The sequence below is a fragment of the Bolinopsis microptera genome, chromosome 3 (genome assembly GCF_026151205.1).
Source record: "Bolinopsis microptera isolate Bmic1 chromosome 3, MBARI_Bmic_1.0, whole genome shotgun sequence".
Lineage (NCBI taxonomy): Eukaryota > Metazoa > Ctenophora > Tentaculata > Lobata > Bolinopsidae > Bolinopsis > Bolinopsis microptera.
In genome coordinates, this window is record NC_087074.1 from 8,082,027 (window position 1) to 8,096,813 (window position 14,787).

The following is a 14,787-nucleotide window of genomic DNA, read 5'->3' on the forward strand; positions in this document are numbered from 1 at the left end:
AAATCTAATCTAGTTTTACCTCTAAAGATATCTAAGAATTTAATCTAGTTTTACCTCTGAAGATATTCAAAAATCTAGTCTAGTTTTACCTCTAAAGATTTCTAAGAATTTAATCTAGTTTTACCTCTGACGATATCTAAGAATCTAGTCTAGTTTTACCTATGAAGATATTTAAGAATTTAATCTAGTTTTACCTCTAAGATATTTAAGAATCTAGTCTAGTTTTACCTCTGACGATATTTAAGAATCTAGTCTAGTTTTACCTCTGAAGATATTTAAGAATTTAATCTAGTCGTACCTCTGAAGATATTTAAGAATCTAGTCTCGTTTTACCTCTGAAGATATTTAAGAATCTAGTCTAGTTTTACCTAGTCTATCTAGTCGTACCTTTGTCTATAATATCCAATCCTTCTAAGTGTTTCAAAGATAAACATTTTTTGAGGCGTAACAGGGTTTCTGCCTGGCTGACACTACCGTCATGTTGTAAAAGGTCGATAAGTCGCTGTATGTAGTCTCCCATCACTTCAACAGGAACTATTCCATCTTTATCCTGCGACTTAAACGATTGTGCCGTTAACCTACCCATCGTTTCATTTTGTATAATATGATATTTAAATAAATATTTACTCCATCTCAGGATTTCGTAATGGTTTTGTTGAGTGAGAGAAAGTTCGAGAATCAGGTTTAAAGTTGTGCCCACGATGTATGTGGTCATCGCATATTATGTAGTGCATAAGATAATCACTGGGCCAGTAATACTGCTGAGCCAAGCCTATAATTTGATCCACAGATGACGTGAAGATTTAAGTGGTTTCTGGTAATATATAAAGTATTCGAACGATGGGATTATCCTTACGAATCGGATAGAGGATTCGTTTACTGTAGTATCCATTTGTGCATCTTCAGGTGAATCAAGATCGTTGAAATCCTCGTAAGTAGGGAACAGTTTTTCGATAGTTACGTCGTCTTCTAGCTGAAAAATTAGTGTTATAAGAATACTATTGTCTAACAAATTTATTTTACTATATATAGTTAATTGTGTCAAATCATATCAAGTTGATTGGAGTGTCACGATAACATACATTGATGTAAATTCATTGTTTTAGCCTGCTCAAAATATGTTAAGTTGCGTTCCATTTTTTAAATGTATAATCGATTAAGAAGAAACATATTAGAAGAAGATTTCTACGGAACCAAATAGTGAATATCCTGATCTTCTTGTTCGAGACGAAACGTAAGATCGATTACGTTTCGTTGGTCATAGCCCAGCATTGGTACGACAAAAGACTATTAGCTGTGTTACAAAGGTCTATTCTCAGCTGTCATCCAACACTGTCGTTAAAAGTTAAACCGGAAAAACATATGTTTATCGGAGTTGTGTCCACGATAAAAATATATATTATGCCAGCTGGTCTGCTGACAGCCAATAAGATTTGATATATTTCTCACGTGAACGATTTCACGTTTGTCTTATCATATATAAAGATATAATTTACTTTCTCATTTGCATTAGATCATTCGGAAGACAATACAAGGCCAGATAAGTCCTATAAACGTGATAAAACTAAATAAAAAATATAAAAATATCCTCCATTTGATCACCACCATTCACCGTAATCGTGGGCAGCAAAGCGTCAATATTATGAGTCCGTAATATGTACGATGATAACATGACCAACTGTGGAAGTTGGTTCCCAGGTTTAAGGCAGGGTTCCGCACATTAGAAGTCTTTCACCTCGACAACAGACAAGGCACTACCTTCATTACCAGAACAGTATCAGTAACAACTGGCTTCAAGAGAACAAGTACCTCTACAATACAACGCAAAACCACCTACAAGCAGTCAATGGAAATATCCTTGGGTGTTGCCATCGAGATCTTTAACATTGGACTGGAAGTATCGGCGGAGTTTACATCAGAGGTCTTTCTCGGAAAGAAAAAATACAGTTAACCATTCCTGCTGGCAAAAACTACAAGGTACTACAACACACATCCTTCTTTGATGGTCTGTTCAGCTCTGATTCTGGCACTCTCCAGGCAAACATAAAGATATTTGAGAGTGATACCGACGCATTTAAGGGGGAACAAGATTTTATCATAAACAAGTGGCACCAGACCATCGAAGGCATTGAATATTATCACGAGGAGCTCTGATTCAGTGAAACTTGTTCTGTGGAAAGCTGTACTCTAGTAGCAGTGTGTAGTTGAGTGTGCACTTCGGTGTCCACGATTTCTGACAACATAGGGTTGTTTGTTAGGTCATCCTAAACCAAAATCGTTTAGGTGCGCAATTTGTATCGCTAGAGACAACCCTACAGGGCAAATTTTCTAAATTACCCTCAGTCGCATATACGGGATTTTCGTATTTCGGCTCCTGAAGGTCATAGAAACTTCATTTTTAGCTTAAAATTACCGCATAGGCCACATTTATATACAACTTATTAATCAATGTATGATCTAAAATTGTTTGTTTCCGAGATATCTGCAAAAAACTAATTTTAAGCTCAGGCGTACGCACAAATTTCATCAAATTTGTATCTCAGCTTTTGAAAGTCTTAGAGACTCAAACTTTGGCTTAAAATGACCGCAATGCACATGTTTATATTGACACTATAAAGGTCATAAAGGCCCAAGATGCTTACTTTTGGAAAAAAATCCAGAAAAACTGATTTTCACTGGGGCGAGTGAAAAAAATCTACTCTAGAAGCTAATTGAAATCGAGTATGCATTTTGGTGTCTACAACTTTTCTAGAAACCATGTCCTTTGTAAGGTCATTCTGGATCAGAATTGATAAGGTACGCAATTTCTATCAGTAGTTCCAACCCTAGGGGGGAAATTTCTAAATTACCCTCAGGCGCAAATATATAACTTTTGTATCTCGGCTTCTGAACGTTGTAGGGGCCTCTCTTTTAGCTCAAACTAACTGCAAAGGCCACCTATAAAGCAACATAGGGTTTATTATAGTGCTTAGTTTTGGAGATATTCATTAAAAACTGTTTTAACTTTCGTGCATCCTAAAATAGTAACATCAAACATGTACTTAATTTTGGTATCGGGGCGAAAAAAGTCTTACAAACACTTTACTTGCAGCACAGCAAACTGTTCAGCATGAACACATTCACTCATTCAGATAATATTTATGAAGCAACACAATTCAGTTTCAGAAGCTCCTTCCAGATATCTTATCTTATCCCCAAATTTATACATCTCTATACGATCTCTTTTGTTGCTTACATCTCGTTAAAGCCAAGGCTCGACCGGGACCACTTTTTTGGCCGGGACTGGGACTGGGAATAAGTGCCGGGACCGGTATTAAGACCGGGACCGGGATTAGGGATCGGGATTAAGCCCGGATCCCGGTCTTAATGTTAAGGGGGCCGGGTCTTCATCAAAATTCTCTCGAAATCAATAATTTCGGCTAGGAACAATTTTTTTCCATGGGACCAAAAGCAGCTGAAAGATATCACTCCCCTCTATCAGAAACAACTATAAAGTCGATTTCGAGATAATTTTGATGAAGACCCCCCCCCCGGCCCCCTTAACATAAGTTGGGCTCTCTCCAGTACTGTTTGGCTATTATAGCTAATCAACTCCAATCCAACCTCATGTAGTAGAATCTACTTCTAGTTTTCTTCAATTCTGCTATCTCCACTCTAGCTCTTTGTAGCAATCTCTGAATGCTACTTCCTGCTCTATCTAGCTTCCACCAACATCCAATAATTGTTGTTATGCTACTGTTAGCACCTGCAAATTCTAGCCCTATCCAGCAACCTCAGACTTACTCCTACTCTGTTCAGCTATCACCAGAACCTGCAAATTCTAGCACTAATTCCAGCAACCTGAGACTGCTTTCTGCTCTATCCAGGTAACACTAGCAAACGGTACCCACAAATTTTAGCTTCTTCTAGCTACTTCGGACTACATCCATCCTTATTCAGTTGGTTGAGCACTCTCAAATTCTATCTGTTTTTATCTAATTTAGGCTACCTCCAGGCTCCAGCTAGAATTTGAGGGTGCTTGTGCTATCTGGATATATCATAAGGTAGTCTAATTGTGCTGGATAGGGCTAGAAATTAGAATTTGCTGGTGCTAGTGGTAGCTCAACAACAATTAGTGGGTGTTGGTGGAAGCTAGATAGAGCAGAAAGTAGCATTCAGAATTTGCTAGAAATAGCAGGTTTCCTCTTCTGAAACTGAATTGTGTTGCATAAATTTTATCTGAATGTGTTCATGCTGAACTTTTGCTGTGCTGCAAGTAAAGTGTCTGTAAGACTTTTTTAGCCCGGGATACCAAAATTAAGTACATGTTTGATGTTACTATTTTAGGATGCACAAAAGTTAAAACAGTTTTTAATGAATATCTCCAAAACTAAGCACTATAAACCCTATGTTGCTTTATAGCTTGTATGTAAATGTGGCCTTTGCAGTTAGTTTGAGCTAAAAGAGAGGCCCCTACAACGTTCAGAAGCCGAGATACAAAAGTTATATATTTGCGCCTGAGGGTTATTTAGAAATTTCCCCCCTAGGGTTGGAACTACTGATAGAAATTGCGTACCTTATCAATTCTGATCCAGAATGACCTTACAAAGGACATGGTTTCTAGAAAAGTTGTAGACACCAAAATGCATACTCGATTTCAATTAGCTTCTAGAGTAGATTTTTTTCACTCGCCCCAGTGAAAATCAGTTTTTCTGGATTTTTTCCAAAAGTAAGCATCTTGGGCCTTTATGACCTTTATAGTGTCAATATAAACATGTGCATTGCGGTCATTTTAAGCCAAAGTTTGAGTCTCTAAGACTTTCAAAAGCTGAGATACAAATTTGATGAAATTTGTGCGTACGCCTGAGCTTAAAATTAGTTTTTTGCAGATATATCGGAAACAAACAATTTTAGACCATACTACTCCAGTAGCAGGGAGGTGTTGAGTGTGCACTTCGATGTACAGAGTTTTTTGCTATTGAATCGGGTTAAATAGGTCATTGGTAACTCAAATCACCGAGGGGGGAATTTTGTGTCGCTAGCCCCAACCCTGTGGAGCCACGCCCATATTTCATATCAGGTGCGTATATGGGAAATATGTATCTCAGCTTCTGAAGGTCTTAGAGACTCAAATTTGAGTTTAAAATGACCGCAATGCACATGTTTATATTAGTACTATGAAGGTCATGAAAGCCCAAAATGCTTATTTTTGGAAAAAATTCAGAAAAACCGATTTTCACACGAGCGTGAGTAAAAAAATCTACTCTAGAAATTTAGTGAAAATCGAGTAAGCAGTTCAGTGTCTACAAGATTTCTAAACACAGGGTCCTCTGTTAGGTCATTCTGAATTAGAATTGATAAAGTAAGCAAATTCTATAAGTAGTTTCAACCCTGTGGAGCCACGCCCATATTTCATATCAGGTGCGTATATGGGAAATATGTATCTCAGCTTCTGAAGGTCTTAGAGACTCAAACTTGAGTTTAAAATGACCGCAATGCACATGTTTATATTAGTACTATGAAGGTCATGAAAGCCCAAAATGCTTATTTTTGGAAAAAATTCAGAAAAACTGATTTTCACAAGCAAAAAATCTACTCTAGAAGTTAAGTGAAATCGAGTGTTAAGTTCAGTGTCTACAACGTTTCTAAACATAGGATCCTTTGTAAGATCATTCTGAATCAGAATTGATAAGGTATGCAAATTCTATTAGTAGTTTTAACCCTAGGGTGCAAAACTCCTAAATTACCCCCAGGCGCAAATATATGACTTTTCTATCTCGGCTTCTGAACGTTGTAGGGGCCTCTCTTTGAGCTCAAACTAACTACAATGGCCACATTTATATACCGACTATAAAGCACAAAGCAACTTAGGGTCTATACAGCTTAGTTTTTAGAAATTCATTAAAAAATTTTTAAACCTTCATGCATCATCTCTAGTCTCTACCCAGCTACCACCAGTGCGTTATGATTTTAGATCTTTGTAGAAGTTCATAACATGAAACAACGTGACAATTTCAACCAGGCTTATAAAGTGTCAATTCTCAGTAATAGTAGCCCAAGAACTCTAGAAGTGGATGAACACCGTTATATTCAGAAACTAAGAACTATACGTCCATTGGGGCTCAATGCCATGGACCCGTTTGGGATTCCATTATTGGATTTATCTTAAAGTTTTCCATTGCATTGGGGCACAAGAGTTATGTTTTTTTAAATATTCATATCGTTTTTAGTTGTGTCATTTCATTTCCAATGTTACACTTTGTAGGAACTGATATTAACCGAGTTTCTGATTCAGGATGTTACTGAAGATAGTAATGAAAATGTTTTAACACCTCAGTACTGTGTTTTACTACAGCTCAACCTGCTCAGTCTGACTATTTGGGAATTTAAACTCTTGATTTTAGATCTTTCTAGCAACCTCTGATGTGAATGCTACCTCTTCCTCTATCCAGCTACTATACCACCAATTCCAGCTGTTTTCACCTACTTCGGTACTATCTCTTTAGCTACCACCAAGGTTCCTCCAACTTCTGCTATTTCTAGCAATCTTAGCTTAGGTTAGTGGACTACTTCTTGCCCTATCTAGCAACCATCAGAAAAATTTCCTCTTCCTTAATGAGCTGGAAATTGTTGGATGCAGCGGTGGTAGCACTCATATCAGAGGTTATAAGATCTAAAATTATAACGTATGGTGGTAGCTGGGTAGAGTTGACCTGGAGTTAGCAGAAGGCAGCTAGAAGTAGATTCTGCTACATGAGGTTGGATTCAAGTTGATTAGCCATAATAGCCGAGCAGTACTGGAGAGAGCCCCAGAGAGGGAGCTGAAGGCAGCCTTCTGAAACTGAGTATTTTCGCAGTTATACCAAAATTAAAGTTAGGTGGTATGTGCTGCTCCATAAATGTTATAATCCTAATGTGTTTATGTTGAACGTTTTACTGTGCTGCAAATATCTTTTTAGCCCGAGATATCATTATTAAGTACATGTTTGATCATATTACTATTTTATGATGCATGAAGGTTAAAACAGTTTTTAATGAATTTCTATAAACTAAGCTATATAGACCCTATGTTGCTTTATAGTCGGTATATAAATGTGGCCATTGTAGTTAGTTTGAGCTCAAAGAGAGGCCCCTACAACGTTCAGAAGCCGAGATAGAAAAGTCATATATTTGCGCCTGGGGGTAATTTAGGAGTTTTGCACCCTAGGGTTAAAACTACTAATAGAATTTGCATACCTTATCAATTCTGATTCAGAATGATCTTACAAAGGATCCTATGTTTAGAAACGTTGTAGACACTGAACTTTACACTCGATTTCACTTAACTTCTAGAGTAGATTTTTTGCTTGTGAAAATCAGTTTTTCTGAATTTTTTCCAAAAATAAGCATTTTGGGCTTTCATGACCTTCATAGTACTAATATAAACATGTGCATTGCGGTCATTTTAAACTCAAGTTTGAGTCTCTAAGACCTTCAGAAGCTGAGATACATATTTCCCATATATATGGGATATGCATATACGCACCTGATATGAAATATGGGCGTGGCTCCACAGGGTTGAAACTACTTATAGAATTTGCTTACTTTATCAATTCTAATTCAGAATGACCTAACAGAGGACCCTGTGTTTAGAAATCTTGTAGACACTGAACTGCTTACTCGATTTTCACTAAATTTCTAGAGTAGATTTTTTTACTCACGCTCGTGTGAAAATCGGTTTTTCTGAATTTTTTCCAAAAATAAGCATTTTGGGCTTTCATGACCTTCATAGTACTAATATAAACATGTGCATTGCGGTCATTTTAAACTCAAATTTGAGTCTCTAAGACCTTCAGAAGCTGAGATACATATTTCCCATATACGCACCTGATATGAAATATGGGCGTGGCTCCACAGGGTTGGGGCTAGCGACACAAAATTCCCCCCTCGGTGATTTGAGTTACCAATGACCTATTTAACCCGATTCAATAGCAAAAAACTCTGTACATCGAAGTGCACACTCAACACCTCCCTGCTACTGGAGTATACATTGATTAATAAGTTGTATATAAATGTGGCCTTTGCGGTAATTTTAAGCTAAAAATGAAGTTTCTATGACGTTCAGGAGCCGAAATACGAAAATCCTGTATATGCGACTGAGGGTAATTTAGAAAATTTGCCCTGTAGGGTTGTCTCTAGCGATACAAATTGCGCACCTAAACGATTTTGGTTTAGGATGACCTAACAAACAACCCTGTGTTGTCAGAAATCGTGGACATCGAAGTGCACACTCAACTACACACTGCTACTAGAGTACTGGGAAAAAGGTCAACTTTTAAACTACGGATTATCTTTATCACTTTACCAGAAATACATTATCGGTCATAATTATCACGGACATTACTTTCACGCTGATTGTGCATGATTTATGTAAAAGAAATCTTTCTATGAAGAATATTTTTGATCTGTATTATCTCCGTAATTTAGCTTATGACAAAAGATATTGGCAGAAATTACAATGAAGTTTTGATATTTAGTTATTTGTTTTAGGGAAAGATTAGCCTTGGGCAGGTTGTTTTTTTAACTATCCCTTGTTTAAAACCTTTTATTTGATAATAAGAAAATTAAAATCTTTTCAGAGTGCATTCATGGTAAAATGTGATTGCGTGATTAAGAAGTAAGGTGTAACCAAATTTATTGTTAGTCTGTTTTTATGTTCTGTAATCTTTGTCAATACATTCAAGTGGTTTTAAATCACCACAACGCGTAGTCGTCCCGATCCAACAAATTTGGCTTTACAGCTTTATCTTTGGAAACGAAAGTAAAGAATTGATCATCTACTGAGTCGAATGATTTGTCGCGAATTCTTTGAGTTATACTAGTCAGTTCGCTTAGGATTTGAGAAACCAATGATAAATGGACAGTTATAATTTGCTTTGATCATTGCAGCTGGATATCTCATACCATATGTACATATAGACAATATATCGGGTATGTGATGTTAATCCAGAGATCCAGACGATACATGTTCGAGAAAACGGGAGAACTCAATATGTCTATGATCTACGTGGGCTAATGTAGAGGCCAGCTTGATACCTTGGCCAAGGTATCACAAATGAGTTAATGCAACTACTTATAATGAGGGTGGGTTAAGATGGCGATCCCATTAGTCAGTAAAATCAACGAAAGGAATTGGGGTTCAATGGTGTTGCTTTCGATGCTCTAGACGCGAACTCCATTTGCAGCCATCTGCAAGACGCAAGTGCACCCGTCATAAAACCTCTTATTCTTGTTTATTTAATAGCTACATACGTTTTGGGAATACCATATCCACATACTCATTTCCAGGAGACACAATATTTGGCTGTTTCTGTATGTTGGGGATTTTAAAATGTACTACTCACCCTCCTTTCCACCCTTAGTCAGCCGTTTAACACACATTTTCAGACGTTTAACACATATCTAGCTGTTTAACACACATTTTCAGCTGTACAATACACATTTTCTAATAACTTTAATCTTAGTGTCTTTTTTTGAAGATGTGTTAAGTATTTTCATTTTAGAAAGCACAAATTATTGTAATTATTCATTTTGCGTACCTACGAAGTGAAAGAGTTTCTATTCGCTCAACCCAGAACTACGTGCCCGGAGAGGGAGCAATACTACCTGTTAACAGGTTAACAGGTAGTATACCTGTTTGACCAGTGCGAGTTGATATGTACCCTATAACCCTAACCCTAACTATACGCGTTAGAAATAATGCCACTTTATAATCTGCATACTTACTTGAAAACGTTCTGTATCTTTGTAGATCGACTCCTGGTTTCTCTCCATTTTATCGCGCAGTTCTTTGTTACGCTCCCATGAGAGATAAAACGATTTCACAACAGATACAGTTCTGAAACAGTAAATGCCATTAGCTAGTCTGACGCCTTTTTAAAGCCTGAAACAGCTTGGGAGACAAAGATCAAGGGTAGATGGCATTGAACTGTATTACTATTAAATATACGGTTTACAAATATTGGGCTAAACTGCAATGCATTTATGCATTAAGTGGTGTAATAGGTGCACCCATTTTTATTTGCGAGTTAAAAGCATCAGAAAACATTATTGCTTTATAACTGAATACAATGATTACCCTGCCAGATCCTCTTCGACAAAGGTGGTTATGCTCTCCCTATAGCTGTAGAGAGCTACCATATGGTCCATTAGCTTTATATTCGTTGCCACTTGACTTCCCTGAAAAAGACATGTGACAGATTTGTTTGGAATAAGAATGATGTCATGATGGTTCGAAACACTATATAAACCAGCAAACGAGGCTTGGGATCACTGTTCAAACGTTTCCAGTTGTAAGCAACTGTACTTACAGGTGTCTATACCACCAACGTTTGGCCCACAAACTTAAAACCCACTAGTGTTGTTGTTGGACTTAGTTTATTAAACAGCGCCGTTTCCCAACAAATTCTGTGGTAATCAAACGGTCCGTAAGTTTTTATAATTCCGAGAAATAACACCAGGAAGTTTAGTCTACTACGAATTAAATAAAAATTGCTGTCTATGAGTCTCATACTCCAACAATCCATTTTACTGCTGATTCTCATCTTGAATAAATGACTGAGGCGTTTGACAGTTGACTAAATAAGTTGTTGAATTGAATCTTGGTTTGAATTCTATCGACATAGTTAGGGGCCATCTACTTAGGACGTCCGGCAAATAGGGAGGGGGGGGGGGGGGGGTGGTTTTGGAATTTCGGACAAATCCGGACAGGGGGAGGGGGGGTGGTTTCTGAAAATCCGGACGTCCAGAAATTTTGGCAGAATTAACGAAAAAGTCCCATTTATTTCAACTCTTTGAATTTTATTTCAACTCTTTTAATTTTATTAACAATGAATTTAAGTTGATTTTATTTTCACTCTTAAAAGTATCTGGAAATCCGGACGTCCGGGGGAGGGTGGTCTGAAAATCTGCGATTTTTGCGGACGTCCTAAGTAGACGTCTCTACTCGGACGCTGAAGCCGCCTTAAGTCAGTCAGTCAAGTCCTAAGTAGATGGCCCCTTAGTCATAAAATTACTGCAGTTGTAGACATGGAGCTAGAAGTTAAGTGGTGCTGTAGTATTTTTAATCAACTTGCAGCCACCGAGAGATCAATCAAATTCTAATTTTCCAGATCTCAGTCACGTTGAAAAAGTGACGTGCGCCCACGCCATGTGCCTCTCATTACTCAATTAATCACGTCTTCAACTTTCAAACAGTTCATACTGCTGGCTGACAGTCTCGTTACATAGTATAGCGTTCAGAAATGTTCATTCTTCACCTAATACCTTTGCAGTTAGAATTATTGTTAAGCACGTCATGAAATTCCATTTTAATATGCTGGGTTCCGTTCAGAGAACTTTCCCGCCAATGCCTTTGAAGATGTTCAATGTTTAGTAGGTAGTTTTTAATAAAACCAGCTAATAAAATCGCTGGTAATACGAGTTTCTGGACCGGTGGAATTCTGAAATTAGTCGCGCATTTCTGCTGGCCACAATTTACGCAGTTGCTCTTCGAAAATTGTCCACAAAAATTTGACTTGAAACACACTCTATCAGTCACCCTCCCTAAATGAAGTGAAACACTTTTTGGAATACCGAACAACAAGAAGATTCAATCATTTATTTGAAATAAATTACCTGCAAACTTGAAGATATCACTTGGTTAAGCCGGTCTATGCGGTCGAATAACACGAAACCATGTTGTTTTTTCGGAGTTGTTAGCTTTACTGACTCTTCGATCGCTCGATACAAACAATATAGAGCTATCTGCGAAAGAATAATTCAGAATAATAAATACGAAGACAAATTAGTTTTCATCAGAAAAACCTGGCATTGATTGCCCACATCCAGAAAGTTTTATATTTCCTCCCAGATGCGTTTTTTCTAAATTCTGTGGCCCGCTCGCTTCGCTCGCAAGTTTGAGGGGGGGGGGCTGCCGGCGAGCGAAGCGAGTCGACATGTCCAATCCAGCTGCACAGAGAGCGAAGCAAGCAAGCTGTGGCAGGGGTCTGGGGGCGCAGCCCCCAGCGGGGTCCAGGGGCGGAGCCCCTTGGCGGGGGCTAGGGGGCGCAGCCCCCGGAAATTTTTTGCGAAGTAGGGTGTTTTAGACGGAATTTGGCATTAAAGAAATTTGTAGGACAGCAATAAACTGGGATTGAAAAGAATCAAGTACTCACGTAAATTTGGTAACTTCACAACAGCAATCTGCATTCTCCAATCAGAATATTTCACTGTGTTCCAAAACTGACGGGATGTTCCTCTTTGATTTTTATACAATCGAAACATTTTCTTCAAAAATTTGTCTAATTTGTCTTTATTCCAAAAAAATATTTCGAAATTTAGGAGTAACTTCTCAAAAATTTCCTCTTTTTCTCCCGTTTTTCCTCCCAAAAAAAAAATTTCCTCCCAGGCTGCCTTGCAAGATGGCGTGTTTCTGGATGTGGGATTGATTGTAACGGCAAGTAGTTTTCCTGGTTTGATGAATAATAATTAATAATCAATAAGACAAACCTCTCTCAATTGAACGACAACATTGTTTTCATTCATAATTATTCAAATTTGGAAAAATATGAACTTACCACAAATGGGGCCAGAACGTCTCTGTAGTGCCAATATTTGGTATAGGTTTTTGAGACGAATGTTCCGACAGATTTCATCCAAGATTCCACTTTAGCTTCATCTCCTTTCAATTCGCTAGCCCGTTGGCAAACAATACGGTTGAAGATTGCCAACTCCTCAGATAGATCACTGTAACTAGGCTGAAGGTCGAGAATCTCAAGTTAGGAATGACAAAATGAATCAAGATTTGGATCAACGTTATCAAAATCAATCCTGTGATGGTTTCATCCGCAGAAGATTCAAATTACAACCATATATAATGTAGATTTCAACCATATATAAATTTCAACCATACACTATATAGTAAGAATTTTGCTAGTTCTACAAATTATTTGGGTCCCACTTTGCACTCACCTGACCAGGACGATGCCCTAATTTACAGGCAGTTTCACCAACAGTGGTTCTAGCTCTTTCCAGATGTTCATGGATAACAGTATATGGATATGCGGACTCCGGTACCTGGGCGCCCCCTTGAGCGTGACTCTGTATCGAGGAATGCATCTTTCGGTGGTTCTCCAATAATTCCACCTGAATAGAAAGTTCTAGGGCGATTGTTGTAACAACCTGTGTGACTAAAGGACCCATACACCAAGATATGGTTTTGTGTCGTCTATATTCTATCATTAAACCAAATTTAGCAAAGATTAACTGAAGCCTAATCTCAATCTTCTTAGTCAAGTAAATAGTGAACATCTGAAAGGATACAGTGGCCAGTGCTCCCATTCACTGCTAACTATTTATATTCTGTCGTAGCTCTCCAGTCTTTAATATTATGTGGATTGTTCGGCATTCGACCTCGTTTTTTGACGATTTTTTGAGGTCCACGATCTTCAAAATCAAATAAAACATTTTCAAAGGCCCATCTCAAAATTGTGTCTGAGCGATCTCTTTTAAATGGTCCCTAGAACATATCCTGAAAGCTTCAGGCGATAATTTCGGCTAGGAACGATATTTTTCCATGGGACACAAAAGCAGCTGGTAGATATCACTCCCATCTTTAAGAAACAACTATATAGAGAGCATTTTGATGAAGACCCCCGGCCCCCTTAAACCACCCAAGATGTCGTATCTTGCCATCGTGGGTGGCTAAATGGAATGCCGAACAATCCATATATTTGAGAAGCTCAAGGGTAGGTTACGTACCAACATAAGACAACCGTCGCGTCAAAACAATTAAATAAAACGGTTTTTAATGATTTTCAGTTTTATTGAGCATCATCCTACGTTATGGTTTCTGTTTTATAGTCATCTGAATAACAATAAATAGAACTTACATATGCCAAGGTAAAATTGTGGAGGATGGTATAGTGCTTCACAGGATCTGATTTACTAAGTAAACAAGTCTTTTCCATGGTCTCCAACAGCGAATCCACCGTCCCCGCATCCGTCCTAAAGAGTCATAAATAAATAATAAATAAAGTCACATTTTAATTTTATACAGCAATTTATCGATAAATATTTATGTCGATAAACAATTCTAAACATCAAACATGTGCGCCTCTACGATAACGTAATTCATGATACATATTTAAATACAATTGTAAGAAACTCTTTAGCAATGCTCTATACTGTATTGTTATTATAATTTGATTATCATCATTGAAGATCATTTATACTTAATGCGGTAAGGGGTGGTTTTTTATCAATTGCGCAAGTTCGTACCCTTACGCCGATTTTGGTCATAAATCGAGTTGCATTTTTGGACGTCTTTTATTTCGAACGAAATTTCTGAACAGATCTCAAATGAAATCTTTTTATGGAATCACAATAATTGTGATTCCCCGATCGAACAAGAATTTATAATATTCCAATTTCCGGGTAATTTTACTCTTTAATAGACCTACCGGCCACCGGGTCTTGCCAACGGGCAAAAATTTCATTTGGCAAGCCAAAAAGGACGCTTAACTTCTCTAAAGTCTGCAGAAAGCATACAACATTATTAGAGTATTTTTTAATCATTACGCGGGAATGAGAGTGAAACTCACCTTTTACCGCTAACACTTCTTATTGTTTTCAAGCGTGCGTGCCGCAAGTTCTTCCTGAAAGATTAAACTGAACGGATAGTAATTGCTAGATCCATCATTGCCAAGTACATTGTATTATCAATACCTGGACTTGGGTGGTCTACAAACTCCGTTATCTTTATAAAAGAGCACACTTTCTTTTTGAATA

The 14,787-nt window shown here is 37.7% G+C and overlaps 2 protein-coding genes across 2 annotated transcripts in view; both read right to left on the bottom strand.

Annotated features, from left to right (window-relative positions):
* The window catches only part of LOC134812251 (2-oxoisovalerate dehydrogenase subunit beta, mitochondrial-like), a 704,467-nt gene that overhangs the window by 484,941 nt on the left and 204,739 nt on the right, over positions 1–14,787 (bottom strand). The window lies entirely within an intron of this gene.
* Positions 1–14,787, bottom strand: part of LOC134813150 (midasin-like) — a 105,596-nt gene that overhangs the window by 54,541 nt on the left and 36,268 nt on the right. Inside the window, exons 32-40 of the mRNA XM_063820835.1 lie at positions 14,601–14,654; positions 13,890–14,004; positions 12,970–13,143; positions 12,576–12,755; positions 11,635–11,763; positions 10,097–10,197; positions 9,745–9,856; positions 857–973; positions 388–556 (exon numbers count right to left, since the gene is read on the bottom strand). Of these exons, the coding sequence (XP_063676905.1) occupies positions 388–556; positions 857–973; positions 9,745–9,856; positions 10,097–10,197; positions 11,635–11,763; positions 12,576–12,755; positions 12,970–13,143; positions 13,890–14,004; positions 14,601–14,654 (1,151 nt within the window). The remainder of the gene's footprint in view (positions 1–387; positions 557–856; positions 974–9,744; positions 9,857–10,096; positions 10,198–11,634; positions 11,764–12,575; positions 12,756–12,969; positions 13,144–13,889; positions 14,005–14,600; positions 14,655–14,787) is intronic.